The 27,542-nt window shown below is 45.1% G+C and overlaps 1 protein-coding gene across 1 annotated transcript in view; it reads left to right on the plus strand.

Annotated features, from left to right (window-relative positions):
• oca2 (oculocutaneous albinism II) overlaps positions 1-27,542 on the plus strand; it is a 358,288-nt gene that overhangs the window by 295,420 nt on the left and 35,326 nt on the right. The window contains exons 19-20 of the mRNA XM_055636431.1: positions 16,514-16,641; positions 19,323-19,382. Of these exons, the coding sequence (XP_055492406.1) occupies positions 16,514-16,641; positions 19,323-19,382 (188 nt within the window). The remainder of the gene's footprint in view (positions 1-16,513; positions 16,642-19,322; positions 19,383-27,542) is intronic.

Below are 27,542 nucleotides of genomic sequence, written 5' to 3' on the forward strand. Positions count from 1 at the left end.
TCCATGTTCTCCAAAGATGCTGCCTGACCCACTGAGTTACTCATGGACATTATTTATATTTTACCAAATTGAAAGGCCTCTTTCTACACTTTCTTTGACTAGATGAGCACTGAGGCCTGGCTACTCCTTGCAAATTGATCTCGGAAGGAGATTTACTATTATCCAACACAATCGCTCCACTCTATTAAATCACTATTCCATTTGTAAATATTCTTAATTCTGTTTTTTTTTTTCTTCTTTTCCCTCTGCCTGTGTATGGTTTGATTATATCAATTTTAGTTTACATAGAAACACAAATTTTCAGAATTAAGGGACAGACGTTTAGGGGTAATATGAGGGGGAACTTCTTTTCGCAGAGAGTGGTGGCGGTGTGGGAAGAGCTCCCAGTGGAAGTGGTGGAGGCAGGTTCATTGGTATCATTTAAAAATAAATTGGATAGGCATATGGATGAGAAGGGAATGGAGGGTTATGGTACGAGTGCAGGCAGGTGGGACTAAGGGGAAAAAAATTTGTTCGGCATGGACTTGTAGGGCCGAGATGGCCTGTTTCCGTGCTGTAATTGTTATATGGTTATATGGTTATAGAAAATAGGTGCAGGAGGATGCCATTCGGCCCTTCGAGCCAGCACCGCCATTCATTGTGAGCATGGCTGATCGTCCCATATCAATAAACCTGTGCCTGCCTTCTCCCCATATCCCTTGACTCCACTAGCCCCTGGAGCTCTATCTAACTCTCTCTTCAATCCATCCAGTGACTTGGTCTCCACTGCCCTCTGTGGCAGGGAATTCCATAAATTCACAACTCTCTGGGTGAAAAAGTTTTTTCTCACCTCAAGTCTTAAATGGCCTCCCCTTTATTCTAAGTTTAGTTTAAAGACATTATGGAGACATGCCCTTTGGCCCACCGGGCCTACGCCGACCAGCGATCCCTGTTGACTAACACTATCTTACACACCAGGGACAATTTACAATCTACAGATGCCAAATTAACCTACAAACCCGTGCGTCTTTGGAGTGTGGGAGGAAACTGGAGCACCGGGGAAAATCCATATGGTCACGGTGGGGGGAACATAAAAGCTCTAATCAGATGGCCCCCGTGGTTTGGATCGAACCTGAACCTCTGGCACTGCAAGGCAGCAACTCTACCACTGCACTATTGTGCAACCCCTAAATGTATCATATCTGATTTGAATGGATAACATGCAAACAAAAGCCTTTCACTGTATCTCTGTATTCATGACAAATAACAAGCCGACAACAATACCAATGAGATCTATTTATACAGCTCACTCCTTCACAAGTTTGAAGTTTAATCAATATGTGAATTCAATCAATATTATTAAACACAGAGCCTCACAAAGAAGCTTGTTGAAAATTGCAATTTCAATGTACAGTAGATAACTGTTTATTGCATGGTAGAAATAGGATTGCTGTCTGTAGTCATAGAAGCATAACAAGAGCTAAAATTCAAAGCAGAATCTGAAACATATGGGTAAAAATGGTGAGAGCTGCTGTTATGGATGTACTGGGAGCCATCCGTTTACTGTAAATATGTAAATGTAAAACAGCAATATGTTCTACTTGAGGAGCAGATATCTTCAGCATGCACTTACAAAGGCAAGGCAGTCTCTCGTAGTAATTCTATTGATTACTTCACAGATGGGAAGGTTTATAATGGGAAGACACTACTGAGAGCAAGTCTGCACTGCACTGAAGCTAATGTCACAATTGAAGATTGGCTACATATAGCATTTATAACCCCAGTCTCAATGGCAGAGAGCAGAATAATTCCATCACTGAAGTATGGCTCAATGCTTCACCATCACACTTATATATATGTGCAGAAATGTGCAAGGAAATCCCTGCACAAGTACTCCAGATTTGCTGTAGATTACAGATACAGCATGGCAACAGGCCTTTCAGCCCAGCACCATTGATCACGCGCTGACACTAGTTCAGATTCAGATTCAGATTCAACTTTAATTGTCATTGTCAGTGTACAGTACAGAGACAACGGAATGCATTTAGCATCTCCCTGGAAGAGCGACATAGCATATGATTTGAATAAACATTTACATTAGCATATATACAGACATAGTGTTTTTCCTGTGGTAGGAGTGTCCGGGGGGGGGGGGGGGTGATTTGCAGTCACCGAGGTACAGTGTTGAGTAGAGTGACAGCTGCCGGGAAGAAGCTGTTCCTGGACCTGCTGGTCCGGCAATGGAGAGACCTGTAGCGCCTCCCGGATGGTAGGAGGGTAAACAGTCCATGGTTGGGGTGAGAGCAGTCGTTGATGATGCTGAGCGCCCTCCGCAGACAACACTTGCTTTGGACAAACTCAATGGAGGGGAGCGAGGAACCGGTGATGCGTTGGGTAGTTTTCACCACCCTCTGCAATGCCTTCCGGTCGGAGACAGAGCAGTTGCCATACCATACTGTGATGCAGTTGGTAAGGATGCTCTCGATGGTGCAGCGGTAGAAGTTCCATGTTATCCTACTCTCTCCTCCATCCCCTACGCTTTTGGGGCAATATACAGAGGCCAATTAACCTACAAAACCCGCGCCGTCTTTGGGACGTAGGAAGAAACCGTCACGGCTGGAGGAAGCTCACGAGGTCACTGGGAGGACGTGCAAACTCCACACAGACAACGCCCGATGTCAGGATCGAACATGTGTCTCTGATGCTGTGAGGCAGCTTCTCTACCAGCTGCACCACCGTGCCACCCTAGAGATAGTTAGAAATACAGCGCGGAAACAGACCCTTCGGCCCACCGAGTCCGCGCCGACAATTTACAATCGAGCCTCCAAGCCTGTTTGCACACGTCCAAACCTGTACGTCTTGGATGGATTCCTTTATTGTCATTCAGACCTTTCGGTCTGAACGAAATTATGTTGCCTGCAGTCGTACACAGAACCAATAAAAACAAAACATACAATAAACACAAATTAAACATCCACCACAGTGTGTTCACCAAGCACATCCTCACTGTGATGGAGGCAAAGTCTTAGTCTCCGTCTCTTCCCTCCTTGTTCTCCCTCTGCGCTGAGGCGATCGATCCAGGCCGGAGATGCCGCCCTCCAGTCCAGCGGACCTCCGTTGTGATGTCGCCGCTGCCAAAAGCCGGAACGCCGTCTCTGCTCCGAGACGGCCCGCCACAGCATCAGCTCCGGGCCGCTGCCCCCGCTCCAGGCCGCCGCCCCAGCTCCGGGTCTTGCAGTCTCCGCTCCGGGCCGCCGCCCCAGTTCAGGGTTTTGCAATCTCCGCTCCGGGTCCTGCAGTCTCCACTCCAGTCTCCTCTTTGGAGTGTGGGAGGAAACCAGACCACCCGGGGAAAACCCACACGGTTAGGGTGGGAACGTTCAAACTCAAGTTGAACCCAGCCACTGGTGCAGTAAGGTAGCAACTCTACCAGCTGCACCACTGTACCACCCTAACGGTGATAAGGCTCATTTTCATATGAAGCCAGTTACTGTGAACATATATATATACACACCAGGCATTGCAACAATTAGATTAATTAGAGAAAAAATAATAGTTCTAATGGTACAAACCATTGCGAAAGGGCATCTGTAAATATGTATAAATCATTCCGGCTGTATAATGCTTATGAGAGGACATGGAACCAAGCAGTTTATCAGCATGCAGAGGAGAAAAAAGGTGATAACCTTTCAAGTCAATAATATTGTGAATTGTCAGATAATGATACGATACGATACGATCGATCTTTATTCCCCCCCTGAGGGAAATTGGTGTGCAATTGAACAATACAGCACAGGAATGGGCACTTCGGCCCACAATGTTTGTGTCGAAAAAGGTGCCAAGGCGGGGATTGATAGATGGTTACACAGAAAAGCTGGAGAAACTCAGCGGGTGCAGCAGCATCTATGGAGCGAAGGAAATAGGCAACGTTTCGGGCCGAAACCCTTCTTCAGACTGATCGGGGGTGGGGGTAGGTGGGGACAAGAAAGGGAAAAGGAGGAGTAGCCAGAAGGCTGGAGGGTGGGAGGAGACAGCAGGGGAGCTGAGGAAGGGGAGGAGACAGCAAGGACTAACAAAATTGGGAGAATTCGATGTTCATGCCCCGGGGGTGCAAACTCCCCAAACGGAATATGAGGTGCTGTTCCTCCAATTTCCGGTGCTGCTCGCTGTGGCCATGGAGGAGACCCAGGACAGAGAGGTCGGAGGCCGAGTGGGAGGGGGAGTTGAAGTGCTGAGCCACCGGGAGGTCAGCTTGGTTATTGCGGACCGAGCGGAGGTGTTCGGCGAAACGATCGCCCAACCTCCGCTTGGTCTCACCGATATAGATCTGCTGACATCTAGAGCAGCGGACGCAATAGATGAGGTTGGAAGAGATTGATAGATTCTTGATTAGTACGTGTGTCAGGGGTTATGGGACAAAGGCAGGAGAATGGGGTTGAGAGGGAAAGATAGATCAGCTATGATTGAATGGTGGAGTAGACTTGATGGTCTAAATCTGCTTATGAAGATCAACTGATCTCATTTGCCTGTTCATGGACCATATTCCTCTATGCCTTGCACTTCCATGTGCCTATCTAAAAGCCTCTCAAACACCGCTTATATTACCCACCACAATACATTCCAGGCCCGCACCACACTGGCTGAACTGCCTGTGTTTTATAGGGAGTAGGCTGATGAGGTTCAGGTGGCCAAACCAATGGGGGTAAACAAGGTGGCGCAGCGGTAGAGCTGCTGCCTAAAGGGCCGGACCCACGAGTATGCGACTGCATGCGGCGAGCGCGACCAAACCAGAAGCGGGGGCCGCGCGGAGGTCGAGTGATCCCCGTACGAGTTGACGTGAAGTTCGAGCGAAGTCCGCGGGAAGATCGTGCGTGACGTATGGCGTCAAGACGCTGCGTACGGCGTCGAGAAGCTGCGCACGCCCGTTGAGGCGGTGCAATGCGCGGAATTTTTGGACAGTGTCAGTTTTTCGAAGCACCACGTGATGTCGGGACCAGCGTCGCACAACTCCATACGGCTCCAGCGATCGAAGTGGGACCGGCCCCACGAGGCCGTACGGCTCAAGCGACCACGTTAGGTCGCGCTTGCCGCATGGAGACGCATGCAGGTGGGACAGGCCCTTTACGGCATTTGCAGTGCCGGAGCCCCGGGCTCGACCCCGACTACGGGTGCTGTCTGTACAGAGTTTGCATGATCTCCCCGTGACAGCGTGGATTTTCTCTGAAGTCTTCGGTTTCCTCCCACACTCCAAAGATGTACAGGCATGTAGGTTAATTGGCTTGGTGTATGTGGTAAAATTGTTCCTAATGTGTGTAGGATAGTGTTGACGTGCAGGGATTGCTGGTCGGTGCAGACTCAGTGGGCCGAAGGGCCTGTTTCCGTGCTGTATCTCTAAACTAAACTAAAAAGCTGTAGCTAATTGTTATCATCTGTTACCAATGATGCTGAGGATTAGACTCTCCTGACCTGGACCAGAGCGGCATCCAAGGCAGGGGGCGCTGTCACACTATTCATGTCTCTCTGTAAGCTCTGCATCGCTTGGTTTTAAGATCAGGCACACGTGCACACATATCACAAATTGGCACCAAAGATGGATGTTTAACAAAAAACCCCAGTATATTTGAATTTCTTGACACGTTTTTAATTTAGTTTAGAATTTACAACGTGGAAACAGGCCCTTCGGCCCACCGTGTCCGCGCCAACAACAATCACAAGTATACTAGTCCAGCCTGCACACTAAGGACAACCTCCAGAAGCCAATTAACCTAAACACCTGCACGTCTTTGAAGTGTGGGAGGAAACCGGAGTACTTGGGGAAAACCCACGCAGCCACAGGGAGAACGTACAAACTCCTGTACGGACAGCACCCGTAGTCAGGATCGAACCCGGGTCTCTGGCGCTGTAAGGCAGCAACTCTGCCGCTGTGCCTCTGAGCGTTTCCTGCATTTTCAAATTTCAGATTTCCAGCATTTGCAATTATTTGGCTTTTAAAAAAAAAAAAAAAAGAAAAGAACTTAAATCAAGTAATTTCCTTCGTAAGCCATAACTAGAGCTGTCAGCCACTGTTTGTTGGCGGTTGGGGTAGTGGGGAGTGAGTAGGTGTGATGATAGCAGCAGCCACAGTCGATCGCCCAGTCCAAATGCAAATGTCCACTGCCATGGTTACCACAGCAGTCGAACGAAGGAAATGTTAGTACTGAGATTTATCATTTAAAAGAAAGGCTGACAACAATTATAGATTCATTAAGTTGTATGACAAGTGCTACTTATGCAGAGTGAAAACTTTATAATAAAAATAAAAGATTGATAGCTCATCTCCTGTACTTCTTGCCACCGTCTTTCCGCCTCACTGTGTCAAAAGCAATACTAATCCTGCTTTTAAGTCAATTCCACCTCATCAACGTATCAGCCTGCTTTCCCCTTTGGTCCTAAATTGGAATTGCCAATCGCTGAGAAAAGCCTTGGCGTCATCAGCGATTAAAGACCCTGACCCTTCTAAAGAAAAGTCATTAACTCTTGAAAGAATTTGTGTTTATACAATGTATTTCTTTGCATATTTCTCATGTAGTTTATATGTACAAAGGATATCAAGACAGGAAAAATACAAGACTGCTTGAAAATCGAGACCTGTGCTGTCAGGTAGTCAATTCTGACTAAACGCGTGGGAAGGAAATGCACATGCTGGTTTACACCAGAGACAGACACAAAATGCTGGAGTAACTCAGCGAGACACGCAGCATCTCTAGAGAGAATGGATGGGTGACGCTTTGGGTCGAGACCCTTCTTCAGACTGATGCATCAAGCCTTCGCATAGGGAATGTGACTGTTTCTGGTGATGAATGGTGGGATTGAGCAGGAAGAAATTAACAGGATGGGACCGTCAGAAATATCCCAGTCAGAATTAGCAACCCTATCCTGATACTAGTACGCTCTTGAAAGCAAAGATTATAGAGCAGTTCAAGATGCGCCACTCTGCGAAAAAAGCGTAGTATGACATGGGTGATTGACGCCATTTTAGTGAGCTGCAATGTACAATAATATTAATACAATGTACAATAATAATAACTAAATATGTGAAGTGATCGATGCTGTATAGAAGACTGTTCCCTACAACACTGATCACACCAAAGATGATTGGGCGGATCAATATTTGGAACGGATTACACCAAAGTTACTAGAGGAGCATTGCCCGCTGCCTCCCTCGGGAGCGCCGACCACGGGCAGACGCTTGAGGCTCTCCCGCCGGCCGCCATCATCTGGTATCGGGGGGGGACCGTGAATCAGTCCTGGATCAACTCGAGAGTGGAGGAAACGTCCTCTGCCCCCAAAGATACTGGAGGAGCCTCTAGTATCTTTGCTCTTCCCTGCCACCTGATGTAAGAGCAGATTGTATAACTGTGGAGTCTGCCCCTGTCCCCGCTACCAAAGATGTCACGTTTGGCATAAACAAATGGCGGCCGTGACGTTCCGTTACGTACTACACGTCAGTCCATTGGATTTCGGAGGAGTGGTCTATCTGGCTCTGCTCTATAATCTTTGCTTGTAAGCTCCTTTTGACATTGACCAAGGTCTCCCAGTTAATTTCCAATATCTTAGAATCACATCCACCTCAAGGAGGCCATTTGCCCACAGTGTCCACATCAGACAAAACAGAGCTATCGAGCTCAAACCAAGTTCTCCCAGTAGACAATATCATTTTGTATTTATTAAATGTGACAAAAGCTTAACTTTCCACCATATTTTCCTGATTTCGCCACTATTAGTGTGAAAACATTTTCTCCTTTTCTCATCACCTTTCATATTATTCTGCCCTGCAGTGATCTTTAATATTTCCCCATTTTCAAATATATTTTCATCAAATATATATCTACCTCATTAAAGGGGTCAAGAAAAGAGCGTTCACATTGCAGCCCTGTTTCCACCAATCTTTCCACCACCACGTACAAAAAGCACAAGACAGACACCATTGTATGCAGATGCCGAGAAGTGTGTTCAGCTCTGGCTGAACAACTAATAATCTTGTGTGTGGACTCGATAAGAAGAAGACCTCGTTAAAATAATTGCTTCGGTGAATAAGTTTGGGATGTGGTAATGCATGTGACTGAGAGTAAATAGCCAATTGTTGAAGGAACAAAGTCAATTTCAATCAATCAATCAATCAATCATCAATTGTATTTATATTTCACATTTAAAAAACACTCACGTTGACCAAAGTGCTGTACATCAGTGCTGGTACTAATGTGTTACATACAACAGTACACGGACCTAACAATACATACATAAACTGTTTACAGCGCCCCCTCAGAGGACCTCAAAAATGCTAGGGAGTAGAAATAGGTTTTGAGCCTCGACTTAAAGTTGATGGTGGGGGCAGTTCTGATGAGGAGAGGGATGCTGTTCCACAGTCTAGGTGCTGCTACCACTAAAGCGCGGTCACCCCTGAGCTTAGAAACATAGAAACATAGAAAATAGGTGCAGGAGGAGGCCATTCGGCCCTTTGAGCCAGCACCGCCATTCATTGTGATCATGGCTGATCGTCCCCTATCAATAACCCGTGCCTTCCTTCTCCCCATATCCCTTGACTCCACTAGCCCCCAGAGCTCCATCTAACTGTCTCTTAAAATCCATCCAGTGACTTGGCCTCCACTGCCCTCTGTGGCAGGGAATTCCATAAATTCACAACTCTCTGGGTGAAAAAGTATTTTCTCACCTCAGTCTTAAATGACCTCCCCTGTATTCTAAGACTGTGGCCCCTGGTTCTGGACTCGCCCAACATTGGGACCATTTTTCCTGCATCTAGCTTGTCCAGTCCTTTTATAATTTTATATGTTTCTATAAGATCTCCCCTCATCCTTCTAAACTCCAGTGAAAACAAGCCTAGTCTTTTCAATCTTTCCTCGTATGACAGTCCCGCCATCCCAGGGATCAATCTCGTGAACCTACGCTGCACTGCCTCAATCACAAGCTTAAACCTAGACCGCGGGATAGTCAGCAGCCCCAAGTCGGCCAACCTGAGGGACCTGGAGGTAGAATGGCGGGTTAGGCGAATTTTGATATGGGTGGGGTGGGGGGGCAAGCTCCGCTTATACGAATAAGAGGAGCTTGAATTTTATTCTGTACCATACTGGGAGCCAGTGAAGAGAGGCCAGAATCGGGGTGATTTGATCCCTTTCACGGGTGCCCGTCAGAAGTCTTGCTGCGGCGTTTTGAACCAATTGCAGGCAGGACGGGGAAGATTGGCTGATGCCGGTGTATCGGGAGTTGCAGTAATCAAGGCGGGAGGAGATGAATGCGTGGATGATTTTTTTCAAGGTCGTCGAATTGGAGGAATGGTTTGATTTTAGGTATGGTACGAAGCTGGAAGAACCCAGCTTTTACCACAGAGAGGACTTGCTTGTCAAACTTTAATGCGGAGTCAAATATCACGCCAATTTACTCAAGAACAGTGGGCTAGACCATTAGAAGTGCTCTAATGGTCGTAGTATCGAGGCATTAATAACTGTTTCAAGCATGGGTCATTGTTGCAAATGTCATTAACGCTAATGTCTCGTGGATACTGAGAGGACATGTTGGTGCAGCAATAGAGTTGCTGCCTTACAGTGCCAGAGACCTGGGTTCGATCCTGACTATGGTTGCTGTCTATATGGGGTTGGTACATTCTCCCCGTGACCAGTGTAGGTTTTCTCTGGGTGCTCTGGTTTCCTCCCCCACTCCAAAGACGTACAGGTTTGTAGGTTAATTGGCTTCGATAAAATTAGAAATAGTCTCATGCGGGTAGGATAGTGTTAGTATGCTGGGACCACCGGTCGATGTGGACTCGGTGGGCCTGTTTCCGTGCTGTATCTCTAAACTAAGCTAAACTAAACTAAGACATGCCATGATCTGTGCTGCCTGAGTCGAATCCTGGGTTCAAGAGTACAAAAAGAGAGAGAACTAGCGGTTGTGTGTGTAACTGGGGCCTGGGTTTGGTTGGCGATCGGGCAAGTGGTTGGAATAAACAATAGACAATAGGTGCAGGAGTAGAGGCCATTCGGCCCTTCGAGCCAGCACCGCCATTCAATGTGATCATGGCTGATGATCCCCGAATTGAAGAACAGGGGAAGTCAATGTGCAATCTACAAAGTCTGCAAGGCTGTAGGATCAGAGATTAGAACCTTCATTGTGGTCCTTGGCTACTCAACAAATCTGTCAAGTGATTAGAGTCAAGAGTGTTTATTCATCATATGTAGCGAAACAGAACATTGAAATACTTACTTGCAGCAGCATGACAGGATTGCAAACACAGTGCTCAGTAGATAACATGATCAACAACAACGTTCAAATAAAAAAATGAAAAACACCAATAAAAATCTGCAATATTAGTTCAAAAACCTCTAATGCAACCAGGATAGTTCATAGTTTGAAGTTTAGTTGGTGTGCTACATAGCCAAGTCATATCCTCTGCAGGAAATAAGCCTTTCTATCTTTGATATCTCAAGAAATTTCAGGCGAGTTATTTTACAACCCCGCAGCTTCATGTATGGAACTTTGATTTTCTGTTTTGCTTTTAAACAAAAAATCAACTCTGAAGATCAAATTCATTTTGTTTACACCAGTGAAACTCGATGTTGCCAATTCAATTTATGAGGAGAACCATTCAATTGAAAATTGTGGAAACTGCATCCATAAAGGATCTGTTTGCTTGTTCTACACCACTTTAGCCGTTGATGTAAGTGGTTTGCTCCAGAGAGCAAAAAGGATCAGTAAATTTGGAGTACACACGAACAAAAGCCTGGATAGAGTGGACGTGGAGAGGATGTTTCCACTAGTGGGAGAGTCGAGGACTAGAGGTCATATCTTCAGAATTAAAGGACGTTCCTTTCGGAAGGAGATGAGGAGGAATTTCTCGAGTGGTAAATCTGTGGAATTCATTGTCACTGAAGGCTGTGGAGGCCAAGTCAATGGCTATCTTTAAGGCAGAGATGGATAGTACGGGCATCAGCGGTTATGGAGAGAAGGCAGGAGAATGGGATTAGGAGGGAGTGATAGATCAGCCATGATTGAATGGCGGACTAGACTTGATGGTCCGAATGGCCTAATTCTGCTCCTATCACATGAACTTTTGAAAGTGGGTTCAAATCGGGTTGGAGGCAGGTGACTAGTGGGGTGCCTCAGGGATCTGTGTTGGGTCCTTTGTTGTTTGTCATGTACATCAATGATCTGGATGAAGGTGTGGTAAATTGGATTAGTAAGTATGCAGATGATACCAAGATAGGGGGTGTTGTGGATAATGAAGAGGATTTCCAAAGTCTACAGAGTGATTTAGGCCATTTGGAAAAATGGGCTGAAAGATGGCAGATGGAGTTTAATGCTGATAAATGTGAGGTGCTACACCTTGGCAGGACAAATCAAAATAGGACGTACATGGTAAATGGTAGGGAATTGAAGAATACAGTTGAACAGAGGGATCTGGGTATAACCGTGCATAGTTCCTTGAAGGTGGAATCTCATATAGATAGGGTGGTAAAGAAAGCTTTTGGTATGCTAACCTTTATAAATCAGAGCATTGAGTATAGAAGCTGGGATGTAATGTTAAAATTGTACAAGGCATTGGTGAGACCAAATCTGGAGTATGGTGTACAATTTTGGTCGCCAAATTATAGGAAGGATGTCAACAAAATAGAGAGAGTACAGAGGAGATTTACTAGAATGTTGCCTGGGTTTCAACAACTAAGTTACAGAGATAGGTTGAATAAGTTAGGTCTTTATTCTCTGGAGCGCAGAAGGTTAAGGGGGGACTTGATAGAGGTCTTTAAAATGATGAGAGGGATAGACAGAGTTGATGTGGACAAGCTTTTTCCCTTTGAGAATAGGGAAGATTCAAACAAGAGGACATGACTTCAGAATTAGGGGACAGAAGTTTAGGGGTAATATGAGGGGGAACTTCTTTACGCAGAGAGTGGTGGCGGTGTGGAATGAGCTCCCAGTGGAAGTGGTGGAGGCAGGTTCATTGGTATCATTTAAAAATAAATTGGATAGGCATATGGATGAGAAGGGAATGGAGGGTTATGGTACGAGTGCAGGCAGGTGGGACTAAGGGGGAAAAAAAATTTGTTTGGCATGGACTTGTAGGGCCGAGATGGCCTGTTTCCGTGCTGTAATTGTTAAATAGATGTTAATCTCATAAGTGATTGCAAACATTTGATGCATTCACCTAATTTTTTTACAAACCCCAAATTGGTCAGCTTTGCCAGAGATATAAATGCAAAAAAAACTCCCTGCTGAAAGAAACCCCTGCCCTAAGAAAAATAAAAGCCTTATAAATGCTGCCTTACAAACATATCCCCATTATTCCCTATCCAATTATATCCCCTACTCTTAATCATGATGAGGCATGGCAGGAAAATGACAAGTATGTTTCTTCCATTTAATCCTTCTCAATGCCTCATTTCATTTTGACTCCTTTCTCTCTTTCTCATTTCACATTCCTCATTTATAAATTCATTTTGGATTCACTTATCCTGTGACAGGTGGATTCATATCACAAAGGCTCAACGAGCAGATTGCCTGCTCACCTCATTAGGAGGATGCCTTGGCAGAAACTAATTGGAGAGGAAATAAGTGCAATTAATGATCAAGTTAACTCGTTGGGAGCCCAGATACAGTTAAACAGCCACAGATTAAGAGGGAGGACCAACTTTCCAGATAACGGGGTCTTATTGAGCAGGATGTACAATATGACTAATGTGGTGCTATGTGACAAAGGGCCAAGTCTTGTTGAAAAACTAATGGCTGGTTTGAAAGGTGCATCATAATGAATGAGCGAATTGGCCAGCACGTTCAAGGGATTAATGAATCATGTTTCAAACTTCAGAATTCACGAGTGGAGATACACCACTCCATCATTTACTTTATGCAAATCATACATCAGTCTTGGCCTTCCTGTACTTTAAAGAACATTTCACTTTAATTGCCTATTAAATGTGTCACTGGGAGTGAAGTCCGACAATCAATGTGAATGCTCTTTGTGTAGAACCAAGGAACTGCAGATGTTGGTTTACAAACTAAGATACAAAGTGCTGGAGTAACTCAGTGGGTCAGGGGGGTGGGAGATTGCAACCTTCACGTGGTCCACCCTGTTTCGACTAATGCAATCAACACGACGTGCACAAACAAGATCAAATAGAACAGTCTGAAGAAGGGTTTTGGCCGGTAACGTTGCCTATTTCCTTCGCTCCATAGGTGCTGCTGCACCCGCTGTGTTTCTCCAGCAAGTTTGTCTACCTTCGATTCTCCAGCATCTTCAGTTCCTATTTGAACATCAAACAGAATAAGTTGACCTACAACTTTAGGCTGTGTACGCCATACGCAAGAAGAAGAAGTGGGCTAGGAAGCATCTCTAAAGAACATGGAAAGGTAACATTTCCAGGTCGAGGCCTTTCTTTACTCTGAAGAAGGATCCCAACCCGAAATGTTACCTATCCATGTTCTCCAGAGATGCTCCCTGACCTGTTCATGACTAGTACAGATGTCAGAGATTAATGGGGAGAAGGCAGGAGAATGGGGTTAGGAGGGAGAGATAGATCAGCCATGATTGAATGGTGGAGTAGACATGATGGGCCGAATGGCCTAATTCTACTCCTATCCCTTATGACCTTATGACCCCATGAGTTATTCCAGCACTTTTGTGACTGAGCCAAAGTGTTATGACTTCAAGCCTCACCCCAAGGACTGAGTGCAACATTTTGGGAGACTGGTGATTACTTATTGATTACTACTTGAAAATTACTCGGCCTTTCCTCAATCCTCTATTTTGCAGAGGACCATGCTAAATGGTTGGTGTATCTTACCACTCGCCCTCACCACTGAACTCACTCTTGCTCAGTCGAGGAGCTGGAGGCACTTTGCTCTTCGGTTCTACACCAACAATGCTTGGCATACGCTAGACAAATGAGATACTAACCTGGACCAAATCCATTAGATTGTGGCTGATCGTTTGTGAACACCACACTGGAGATCAGAGATCGATCCTGAACTTGGTGCCGGCTACATTGACCTAGCACATTCTCCCTGTCTCTGCACATGGGCTTTTATTTCCCCAAGCACTCCCATATTGCTCCCATAGCTCAGGATGTGCAGATTTAGTGGGTTAATGGATGATCATAATTTCACCCCGGAGTGCAGATGCGTGGTAGAATCCGGGAGAGAGGGAGGAATTGATGAAACTGTGGGGAGAATAAAATGTAGGAAACAGGTATAGGTAATTGGGATTGAAAGAGGCTCTTGAGGAATTTTGAATGTGCAGGAGAGAACTTGAGGATGCCCAAAATGAGGTGATGAAATACACTTGATAAGTAAGATGAAAGAGAATCGAAAGGTGTATAATTAGTATATCAGGATCAAGAGGGTTATTTTCCAGGAATGTTTAAGAAAGAACTGCAGATGCTGGAAAAATCGAAGGTAGACAAAAATTCTGGAGAAACTCAATGGGTGAGGCAGCATCTATGGAGAGAAGGAATAGGCAACGTTTCGGGTCGAGACCCTTCTTCAGACTGATGTCTTATAGAAACTTACAAAATTCTTAAGGGGTTGGACAGGCTAGATGCAGGAAGATTGTTCCCGATGTTGGGGAATACTGAGTTAGATGATCAGCCATGATCATATTGAATGGCCCAGTGAAATATGAGGTGCTGTTCGGAATGGGAGGGGTTCACCTGCACCTCCTCCAACCTCATCTACTGCATCCGCTGTTCCAGGTGTCAACTTCTCTACATCGGTGAGACCAAGCGCAGGCTTGGCGATCGCTTTGCCCAACACCTCCGCTCAGTTCGCAATAACCAACCTGATCTCCCGGTGGCTCAGCATTCGGCCCTTGGAGCCTGCACCGCCATTCAATATGATCATGGCTGATCATCCAACTCAGTATCCCGTACCTGCCTTCTCTCCTTCAATTACAGCAATAGCTGTAATTGCGATTTTGAATGAATAGTGAAATTAAAAAGTAAAATTGGAGGGTGGCACAGGGGCAAGTGGCGCAACGGTAGAGTTGCCGCCTTACAGCGCCAGGGACCCAGGTTTGATCCAGACTACGGGTGCTGTCTGTACAGAGTTTGTACCTAGGGGAGGAAATTGCTTTTAATACATTGGGGACACACAATGAGGCCTGACATCTAGTACAGGGGTCGGCAACCTATGGCCCACTGACCAGATCAGGCCTGTAACCTAAAATCATCAGGCCCGCAGGCATATTTTTTTCAATTAGTTTACATGACCTGGGAACTGCAGCCCGTCCCGGGGCACGCAAGTGAGCTGGGCGCTACAGTTAGTCCAGGGAGGAAGGCGAGTCGACCTGGGAACTGCAGCTAGTCCTGGGCTGGTAGATTCTAGGAGCTGGCGGCCTCCAACTGGAGTCGACTTACCATCACGGAGCTGGCTGTGGTGGCGACGTGGCTGCGACTTGACTTTGGAGGCTTCGGATTTACATAGAAATTAGGTGCAGGAGTAGGCTATTCACCCTTCGAGACTGCACCCCCATTCAATATTATCATGGCTGATCATCCAACTCAGTATCCTGTACCTGCCTTCTCTCCATACCCCCTGATCCCTTTAGCCACAAGGGCCACATCTAACTCCCTCTTAAATATAGCCAATGAACTGGCCTCAACTACCTTCTGTGGCAGAGAATTCCACAGATTCACCACTTTCTTTTTCTCATCTCGGTCGTAAAAGATTTCCCCCTTATCCTTAAACTGTGACCCCTTGTTCTGGACTTCCCCAGCATCGGGAACAATCTTCCTGCATCTAGCCTGTCCAACCCCTTAAGAATTTTGTAAGTTTCTATAAGATCCCCCCTTAATCTTCTAAATTCTAGCGAGTACAAGCCGAGTCTATCCAGTCTTTCTTCATATGAAAGTCCTGCCACCCCAGGAATCAGTCTGGTGAACCATCTCTGTACTCCCTCCATGGCAAGAATGCCCTTTCTCAGATTAGGAGACCAAAACATAACCCAATACTCCAGGTGTGGTCTCACCAAGACCATGTACAACTGCAGTAGAACCTCCCTGCTCCGATACTCAAATCCTTTTGCTATGAATGCTAACATACCATTCGCTTTCCCATTCCAAAGATGCCTAGGTTTGAAGGTTAATTGACTGCTGTAAATTACCGCTAGTGTGTAGGATGAACGTGGAATAACATGGAACTAGTGTGAACGGGTGATCAATGGTCGGCATGGGCTGCAGGGACCCGTTTCCACGCTGCATCTCTAAACTAAACTAAAGCTGCAAGTTATTCTCATGATATACCAAGCCACCACCTGGTGAAACCCTAGATTGTTAATTGTTTTAATTTGCATCGCTCATTAGGCTTTTGGCAGTGCAGTCAAACGCCCCAAATGAGCTGCTGTTTCATATTTATCACACACAGTTTGATAGCCAAAGCTGCAAAGAATCACTTTCAATAGAGCTGCAGGAAATACCTTTGACCAAATTTGAGTTGTTAGTTTTCACTGTTGTGTAGTGTTCTTATCCTAACTCTTCGTATGCTTCTTTAACAGGTTGGATTGCCATGTTGGGTGCCATTTGGTTGCTGGTGCTGGCAGATGTCCAAGACTTTGAGATAATACTGCACAGAGTAGAATGGGCAACGCTGCTTTTCTTTGCTGCACTATTTGTCCTGATGGAGGTACGTGTAAATTGTTGAAGTTAACATAGAAACATAGAAATTAGGTGCAGGAGTAGGCTATTCGGCCCTTCGAGCCTGCACCGCCATTCAATATGATCATGGCTGATCATCCAACTCAGTATCCCATACCTGCCTTCTCTCCATACCCTCTGATCCCCTTAGCCACATGGACCACATCTAACTCCCTCTTAAATATAGCCAATGAACTGGCCTCGACTACCCTCTGCGGCAGAGAGTTCCAGAGATTCACCACTCTCTGTGTGAAAAAAGTTCTTCTCATCTCGGTTTTAAAGGATTTCCCCCTTATCCTTAAGCTGTGACCCCTTGTCCTGGACTTCCCCAACATCGGGAGCAATCTTCCTGCATCTAGCCTGTCCAACCCCTTAAAAATTTTGTAAGTTTCTATAAGATCCCCTCTCAATCTCCTAAATTCTAGAGAGTGTAAACCAAGTCTATCCAGTCTTTCTTCATAAGACAGTCCTGACATCCCAGGAATCAGTCTGGTGAACCTTCTCTGCACTCCCTCTATGGCAATAATGTCCTTCCTCAGATTTGGAGACCAAAACTGTACGCAATACTCCAGGTGTGGTCTCACCAAGACCCTGTACAACTGCAGTAGAACCAGTAGTAGTTAAGATTGCATGCTTCGTTGCAATCAAGAAAATGCACCAAATAGATTTCTCAATGGGCACTGAATCCCAGGACCCTTAAGTTCTGGCGACACAGTGGCACAGCGCCAGAGACCCGGGTTTGATCCTGACTGTATGGAGTTTGTTCATTCTCCCTTTGATTACATGGCTTTCCTCTGGGTGCTTCGGTTTCCTCCTACGCTCCAAAGACCCGCCTTCAGGGACCCGACCTGAAATATCACCTGTCCATGTTTTCCAGGGATGCTACCCTGAGTTCCTCCAGTATATTGTGTCTTTTCCTTGGTGAAGCGGCATCTGCAGTTCCTTGTTACTGCGTGGTCAAGTTTACACGGAATAAAGGAGAATTTATTGTTGATGCTATTCATGTGTTTGTAAAGCTGAAGCAAGATTGAATTTAATTGTTTCTGATCACATTTGATTCTTATGGCAGACACACTTATCTCATATCTTATAACATTGACTGGAACGAGGGAACAAATGTTTGACTAATTACAGGCCATTTGTTTTCTGAAGAGGTTACATTTGCAACCTGAAGTTCTGGCCATGAATGTGGAAGATAACAGACAACAAAAGTGATCACGCTTTGAGTGACATTTATGGGAATTTTAAAAACGGCACGTCAGATATAAAATAAAAATGATGTTTACCAAAAATATGTTCAAAAAAGGAATTAAATTGCTGGGAAGATTTAGTAAAGTGTGTCAGAAAATAGGTGCAGGAGTAGGCCATTCGGCCCTTCGAGCCTGCACCGCCATTCAATATGATCATGGAGGATCATCCAACTCGGTATCCTGTACCTGCCTTCTCTCCATACCACATGATCCCTTTAGCCACAAGGGCCACATCTAACTCCCTCTTAAATATAGCCAATGAACTGGCCTCAACTACCTTCTGTGGCAGTGAATTCCAGAGATTCACCACTCTCTGTGTGAAAAATGTTTTTCTCATCTCGGTCCTAAAGGATTTCCTCTTTATTCTTAAACTGTGACCCTTTGTTCTGGACTTCCCCAACATCGGGAACAATCTTCCTGCATCTAGCCTGTCCAACCCCTTAAGAATTTTGTAAGTTTCTATAAGATCCCACCTCAATCTTCTGAATTCTAGCAAGTACAAGCCGAGTCTATCCAGTCTTTCTTCATATGAAAGTCCTGACATCCCAGGAATCAGTCTGGTGAACCTTCTCTGTACTCCCTCTATGGCAAGAATGTCTTTCCTCAGATTAGGAGACCAAAACTGTACGCAATACTCCAGGTGTAATCTCACCAAGACCCTGTACAACTGCAGTAGAACCTCCCTGCTCCTATGCTCTTGATTCTTGGTTCTTGATTAGTATGGGGCACCAGGGGTTATGGGAAGAAGGCAGGACCACTAAGTTGAGAGGGAAAGATAGATCAGCCATGATTGAATGACTGAGTAGGCATGATGGGCTGAATGACTTAATTCTACTCCTACAACTTATGAACATCAAGATAACTATACTTGAAACCTGAGCAGTTAAATCCCTGTATTTGGTGGAGGGTGTTTCCGCATCTTAGGACGCGAGCTGAAATTGGGGGATGACTTCTGCAAGAAGTCTTTAAATGCTCACAACGTGACAGAGGCTTCCAAAACCAAATCGAGAGTTATCATTCCATAATCTTGAGGAAGACTCTTCAACGAACAGTGATAAGCCCATGCTGGGATCTACTCAATGGACAATAGGTGCAGGAGTAGGCCATTTGGCCTTTCGAGCCAGCACCACCATTCAATGTGATCATGGCTGATCATCCCCAATCAGTACCCCGTTCCTGCCTCCTCCCCATATCCCCTGACTCCGCTACCTTTAAGATCCCTTTACTCTTGGGAAGAACTGGGTGACTACTGGTGTCACAGTAGAATTTCACATTGACTGAAGCAGAACAAATACCCCAAGTGTGCAACCTGTTACTTACAACCCCCATTTTATTTGCAGAGATCAATCAGGCTCCCTTGTCATCTCCTAACTCCATTGAATTCTGTGATTTTCCACTTATTTCACCATTTCTATTTCAGGCACTGGCCAACTTGCAATTGATTGACTACATCGGAGAACAGACTGCCCTTCTGATAAAGGTAACTCCTAACTGCTTGAGTACAAGTGCTCGCTGCTTCTGCCCCTAACCACCCAGACAAAGTGATCTTGGAGGTGGCACTGTGCCTTTTAGATTATATTTACCCTGAATTAAATTATAAGACACAAAATAATGAGAGGGATTCTTCTGACCACACTGCCTGTTGCTCACCTCTGAGTTGCCCAGAGAAGGAAACAATTGTGCTATGGATGATGAAATAAAAAGCGTCATAGAGTGATCAAGTGTGGAAACAGGCCCTTCGGCCCAACTTGCCCACACTGGTCAACGTGTCCCAGCTCCGCCACTCCCACCTACCTGTGTTTGGTCGATATCCCTCCAAACCTTTCCTACCCATGTTGTAGAGAATAAGATACATATCCACCAAGAGAATAAGATAAATAAGAAGCTGGTTTATAAAGAACGGGAGATACAAGAGACTGCAGATGATGGAATCAGTCCAAAGAAAGGTCGAAAATTCACTGGAGTTTAGAAGGATGAGGGGGTATCTTATAGAACCATATAAAATTATAAAATGACTGGACAAGCTAGATGCAGGAAAAGTGTTTCCAATGTTGTGCGAGTCCAGAACCAGGGGCCACAGCCTTAGAATAAAGGGGAGGTCGTTTAAGATAGAGGTGAGAAAAAACTTTTTCACCCAGAGAGTTGTGAATTTGTGGAATTCCCTGCCACAGAGGGCAGTGGAGGCCAAGTCACTGGATGGATTTAAGAGAGTTAGATAGAGCTCTTGGGGCCAGTGGAGTCAAGGGATGTGAGGTGAAGGCAGGCACGGGTTATTGATTGGGGACGATCAGCCAAGATCACAATGAATGGCAGTGCTGGCTCGAAGGGCCAAATGGCCTCCTCCTGCACTTATTTTCTATGCTTCTAACCCAAAAGGTTCCCTCCACAGATGCTGCTGAGATCCTCCAGCTCTTTGCCTTTTACTTTAGGATAAATGAGCTTTTCATATTACAGGCTCAAGAAATAAATACTTCATTCACACGATTTGGATATTGCTAACTTTGATTGTCAAACTCTAAACTGGTCTCTAAACTGAGAATGTATTTAAGAATGAATTATTTTATTGGGTCTGGGGTCACAACAAGGCTAAAGCAGGGAAGGAGAATAAATAGCGTTCTGGAGGACCAGAGTGGGTCAAGCAGCATCCATGGAGGCTAAGCGATAGTCAAAGCTTCAGGTCGTGACCCTACATCAGGACTGAGAGTGTAGAGGGGAGGTGGCCGATACAAAGAGGTCAGAGGAGGAAGTAAGAGAGGGGATGACAGGTCACAATCCGGAGAGGGAGGAATGAGGGAAGGTCAGGGGGAAGGGAGGATGGAATTTAATGCAGAGAAATGTGAGCTGTTGTGTTTTGGGGAGTCTAACATGGGCAGGACCTACACAGTGAATGGTTGGGCTCTGGGGAGTGTTGTAGAGCAGAGGGATCTAGGAGTGCAGGTGCAACGTTCCCTGAAGGTGGAGTCGTAGGTAAATAAGGTGGTCAATAAGGGTTTTCACCAGCCAGAGTATTGAGTATAGAAGTTGAGAGGTCATGTTGCAGTTGTATAAGACATTGGCGAGGCTGAATTTGGAGTATTGTGTTCAGTTCTGGGCACCGTGTTATCGGAAAGATGTTGTTAAGCTGGAAAATGTACAGGGAAGATTTACGTGGATGTTGCCAGGATTAGCGGGTCGGAGCTATTGGGGGAGGTTGAGTAGGCTGGGACTCTATACCTTGGAGTGCAGGAGGATGAGGGGTGATCTTATAGAGGTGTATAAGATCATGAGAGGAATGAATGAATGAATGGATAAGTTTATTGGCCAAGTATTCACATGCATGGAATTTGCCTTGGTACTCCACCCGTAAGTGACAACATGACACACAGTGACAGTTAGGAATGATACATAAAACATTAAACATCGGGTAGAGGCACAGAGTCTCTTGCCCAGAGTAGGAGAATTGAGGACATAGGTTTAGATTCAGATTCAGATTCAATTTTAATTGTCATTGTCAGTGTACAGTACAGAGACAACGAAATGCATTTAAGGTGAAGGGGAAAAGATTTAATAGGAATCTGAGGGGTAACTTTTTCCCCACAAAGGGCGGTGGATGTGTGGAATAAGCTACTAGAGGAGGTAGTTAAGGCAGGAACTATCCCAACTTTTAAGAAAAAGTTAGACAGGTACATGGATAGGACAGGTTTGGAGGGATATGGCCCAAATGCTGGCAGGTGGAACTGGTGTGGCTGAGACATGTTGGCCGGTGTGCGCAGTGTTTCCACGCTGTATCACTCTATGACTATGACTCTAAATGGAGGAAAGATGGAGCCAGGTTTAGTTTTAATTTAGAGATACAGTGCAGAAACAGGCCCTTCAGCCCACCGAGTCCGCACCGACCAGCGATCCTCACATATTAACACTAGGGACAATTTACACTTATACCGAGCCAATTAACCTACTAGCATATACGTCTTTGGAGTGTGGGAAGAAACCGAAGATCTCGGAGAAAACCCCACGCAGGTCATGGGAAGAATGTAGAAACTCCACCGGAAGCCAGGATCAAACCTGGGTCTCTGGGGCTGCAAGCGTTGTAAAGCAGCAACTCTACCACTGTGCCACCCTGTGCATGGTTGAGATACTGTGGCACTATGTTGGGTGATAGGTAGCGACAGGTAAGGAAAGAGGATGGAAAGATGGTTGAAGAACAGGAGAGCAATGAAACCAGACGGTGGGAGAGAGAGTCGCAGAATTCCTGTTGAGGGGAGGAAGAAAAGTGGGCATACTTTAGGAGACATTGAACAGGTAAAATGGAGACACAAGAGACTGGAGCATGGAACAAACAAACCACTAGAGGAACTCAGCAAGACACAAGGTCGTCATCCTTTAAGGATGTTATTAAACCCGATGGCTTGTTACAATAACCCAACCATGACAGAAATCAGATTTTTTTTGTTTAATTTCCAGATTGTGCTATTTATTAGAAATGAATTTGGACAGCTGCCATGGTAGGATTTGACCACACGTCCCAAAATCTACTATGAAGAATTTAGGCAGCCAGCCCAGTTAACAACCACCATGCTAGATCAGCAGTAAAAAAGATTAGAAACCAAAAATGTTTTTTTTTTTTTAAATGTGGAGTTAAAGTGCATGTTTGAGATACTAAATGACTACACTGCCTCGATGCTAGAAGATGACACAGTGAGGATTGTAGATCGACAGCAATTCAAGAGGAGAGATGGTTTGCAAGACTCTAAGTGGAGAGATGCTCAGACCAGACCAAGGTTGCTGGAGGAGGGAGAGAGGCAAATTGCTGCTGGTCCAAGTGCAGTCTTTCAATACTTCTTATGGGAGTGGCACCAGAAAGCTGAGCAATTGCAAATATAACCATATAACCATATAACAATTACAGCATGGAAACAGGCCATCTCGGCCCTACAAGTCACCTGCCTGCACTCGTACCATAACCCTCCATTCCCTTCTCATCCATATGCCTATCCAATTTATTTTTAAATGATACCAATGAACCTGCCTCCACCACTTCCACTGGGAGCTCATTCCACACCGCCACCACTCTCTGCGTAAAGAAGTTCCCCCTCATATTACCCCTAAACTTCTGTCCCTTAATTCTGAAGTCATGTCCTCTTGTTTGAATCTTCCCTATTCTCAAAGGGAAAAGCTTGTCCACATCAACTCTGTCTATCCCTCTCATCATTTTAAAGACCTCTATCAGGTCCCCCCTTAACCTTCTGCGCTCCAGAGAATAAAGACCTAACTTATTCAACCTATCTCTGTAACTTAGTTGTTGAAACCCAGGCAACATTCTAGTAAATCCCCTCTGTACTCTCTCTATTTTGTTGACATCCTTCCTATAATTGGGCGACCAAAATTGTACACCATACTCCAGATTTGGTCTCACCAATGCCTTGTACAATTTTAACATTACATCCCAGCTTCTATACTCAATGCTCTGATTTATAAAGGCTAGCATACCAAAATCTTTCTTTACCACCCTATCTATATGAGATTCCACCTTCAAGGAACTATGCACGGTTATACCCAGATCCCTCTGTTCAACTGTATTCTTCAATTCCCTACCATTTACCATGTACGTCCTATTTTGATTTGTCCTGCCAAGGTGTAGCACCTCACATTTATCAGCATTAAACTCCATCTGCCATCTTTCAGCCCATTTTTCCAAATGGCCTAAATCACTCTGTAGACTTTGGAAATCCTCTTCATTATCCACAACACCCCCTATCTTGGTATCATCTGCATACTTACTAATCCAATTTACCACACCTTCATCCAGATCATTGATGTACATGACAAACAACAAAGGACCCAACACTGATCCCTGAGGCACCCCACTAGTCACCTGCCTCCAACCCGATAAACAGCCATCCACCATTACCCTCTGGCTTCTCCCATTCAGCCACTGTTGAATCCATCTTGCTATTCCTGCATTTATACCCAACAGTTGAACCTTCTTAACCAACCTTCCATGAGGAACCTTGTCAAAGGCCTTACTAAAGTCCATATAGACAACATCCACTGCTTTACCCTCGTCAATTTCCCTAGTAACCTCTTCAAAAAATTCAAGAAGATTAGTCAAACATGACCTTCCAGGCACAAATCCATGTTGACTGTTCCTAATCAGACCCTGTTTATCTAGATGCTTATATATATTGTCTCTAAGTATCTTTTCCATTAATTTGCCCACCACTGAAGTCAAACTAACAGGTCTATAATTGCTAGGTTTACTCTTAGAACCCTTTTTAAACAATGGAACAACATGCACAGTACGCCAATCCTCGGGGACTCTTCCCGTTTCTAATGACATTTGAAATATTTCTGTCATAGCCCCGGCTATTTCTACACTAACTTCCCTCAATGTCCTAGGGAATATCCTGTCAGGACCTGGAGACTTATCCACTTTTATATTTTTCAAAAGTGTCAGTACTTCTTTTACTTTGAACCTCATAGTATCCATAGCTACTCTACTAGTTTCCCTTACCTCGCATAATTCAATATCCTTCTCCTTGGTGAATACCGAAGAAAAAAAAAAAATGTTCAATATCTCCCCCATCTCTTTTGGCTCTGCAGATAGCTGTCCACTCTGTCTCTCCAATGGACCAATTTTATCCCTCCTTATCCTTTTTCTATTAATATAGCTGTAGAAACCCTTTGGATTGACTTTCACCTTACTTGCCAAAGCAACCTCATATCTTCTTTTAGCTTTTCTAATTTCTTTCTTAAGATTCTTTTTACATTCCTTATACTCCTCAAGCACCTCATTTACTTCATGCTGCCTATAATTATTGTAGATCTCCCTCTTTTTCCGAACAAGATGTCCAATTTCCCTTGAAAACCAGGGCTCTTTCCAATTTTTACTGTTTCCTTTCAACCGAACAGGAACATAAAGATTCTGTACTCTTAAAATTTCCCCTTTAAATATCCTCCATTTCTCTTCTACATCTTTCCCATAAAACAAAGTGTCCCAGTTCACTCCTTTTAAATCATCTCGCATCGCATCAAAGTTAGCCTTTCTCCAATCAAAAATCTCAACCCTAGGTCCAGTTCTGACCCTCTCCATAGTTATATTGAAACTAATGGTATTGTGATCACTGGACCTGAAGTGCTCCCCAACGCATACCTCCGCCACCTGTCCAGTCTCATTTCCTAACAGGAGGTCCAGCACTGCCCCTCCTCTAGTAGGTACCTCTATGTATTGCTGCAAAAAACTATCCTGCACACATTTTACAAACTCCAACCCATCCAGCCCATTTACAGAATGTGTTTCCCAGTCTATGTGTGGAAAGTTGAAATCTCCCACAATCACTACCTTGTGCTTACTACTAATCTCTGCTATCTCCTTACATATTTGCTCTTCCAATTCTCGTTCCCCGTTTGGCGGTCTATAATACACCCCTATAAGTGTTGCTACACCTTTCCCACTTCTCAATTCCACCCAAATAGCCTCCCTAGATGAGCCCTCCAATCTATCCTGCCAAAGCACTGCTGTAATATCTTCCCTGACTAGCAACGCAACACCTCCACCTCTTGCCCCTCCAATTCTATCACACCTGAAGCAACGAAATCCTGGAATATTTAGTTTCCAATCACAGCCCTCCTGCAACCACGTTTCACTGATCGCCACAACATCATACTTCCAGGTGTCTATCCAGACTCTAAGCTCATCCACCTTTCTTACAATGCTCCTAGCATTAAAATATGCACATTTAAGAAAACCCCCGTCTCTTATTCTCTGTTTATTTCCTTTTTTTCCTTTCTCCTCTTGTGTCCGAGTGCTTCCCATTTCTGCTTCCTGCCTTCCATTCTGTCTACTACCTTTCGCTATTTGAGTCCCTCGCCCCAACCATTCTAGTTTAAAGTCTCCCCAGCTGCCTTTGCAAATTTCCCCGCTAGGATATTGGTTCCCCTCGGGTTCAAGTGCAACCCATCCTTTCTGTACAGGTCCCACCTTCCCCAAACGAAGTCCCAATGATCCAGGAACTTGAATCCCTGCCCTCTGCACCAGTCTTTCAGCCACGCATTTATCCTCCACCTCGCTCCATTCCTACTCTCACTGTCGCGTGGCACAGGCAGTAATCCTGAGATTGTTACCTTTTTGGTCCTTTTTCTTAACTCTCCTCCCAACTCCCTAAATCCTCCCTTCAGGACCTCTTCCCTTTTTTTTTTCTTATGTCATTGGTACCTATATGTACCACGACCTCAGGCTCCTCTCCCTCTGATTTAAGGATATCTTGGATGCGTTGAGACACGTCCGAGACCTTGGCACCAGGGAGGCAGACCACCATCCTGGTCTCCCGACTGCGTCCACAGAATCGCCTATCCGACCCCCTAACAATAGAGTCCCCAATTACTATGGCCCTCTTTTTTTCCCTAGCTTTTGGAGCAACAGGGCCGGTCTCTGTGCTGGAGGCCCGTCCGCTGTCACTACCCCCGGGTAGGCTGTCACCCCCATCCGTACTCAAACAGTAGTACTTATTTGCGAGGTGAACCGACATTGGAGTACTCACTCGTTCCTGCCTCTGCCCCTTGCCCTTCCTTAACGTGACCCACATGTCTCTCTCCCGTGGTTTTGGAGTGACCACCTCTCTATAACTCTATAACTGTAAATATTACTCTTGGCAATTAAAACCTGTTCAAGTTAAATTCAGAAACATTTAGAAAGAATAACGCTGGAACGAAACTTTAAGTAAAGAGAGTTGGCATAGATTTAGTACATCGACCATGATGAAGACCATGAACAGTGAGGGTTCATGCACTGGTTATGGATGACGTGTATGTAACATTTAAAATGCATTTGCTGGAGGAACATCTTGCTTGCAATATTGAAACCCTTGGTATTTTGGTCACTGATTTTACTCTCTATGCACAAATGAGTAGCACTCTGGCTTAATTTCAAAGACTGAAGTTGGCAGGAATCTGAAAAATGTAACAGACAATGAATGCTGTGGTGTCAGACTTCAGGAGGGTTCCAACAGATCACAAAACAAAAAGGAAGTGTGGCATGAAACCCTGTCCTACCCATGTACAAGTACAAATGTTCCTTAAACGTTGCAATAGTACCTGCCTCAACTACCTCCTCCAGCAACTCACTCATACACCCACCACCCTTTATGTAAAAAAAGTTACTCCTCGGGTTTTTTACACAGAGAGTGGTGAATCTCTGGAACTCCCTGCCACAGAAGGTAGTTGAGGCCAGTCCATTGGCTATATTTAAGAGGGAGTTAGATGTGGCCCTTGTGGCTAAAGGGATCAGGGGGTATGGAGAGGGCAGGGATGGGTTACTGAGTTGGATGATCAGCCATGATCACATTGAATGGCGGTGCAGGCTCGAAGGGCCGAATGGCCTACTCCTGCACCTATTTTCTATGTTTCTATGTTCCTATTAAATCTTTCCCCCCCTTCACGTGAAACCTTTATCCTCCGGTTCTCTGGGCAAGAGACTCTGTGCGTTTACTCGATCTACTCCAGTCATGATTTTGTGTTCTTATCTCTGGTCTGGGGAGATGGAGGGGGGGGGGGGGGGGGTTATTGTTAAGAGCTAGGGGACAGGGCTGCGGTAGGTATGAACTTGTAAACGGTATCCTCTAGGAATCCATTGACCCCAGTTTATTAGTTCTGGCCACTCAAG

This window comes from Leucoraja erinacea, chromosome 6 (assembly GCF_028641065.1).
Source record: "Leucoraja erinacea ecotype New England chromosome 6, Leri_hhj_1, whole genome shotgun sequence".
Lineage (NCBI taxonomy): Eukaryota > Metazoa > Chordata > Chondrichthyes > Rajiformes > Rajidae > Leucoraja > Leucoraja erinaceus.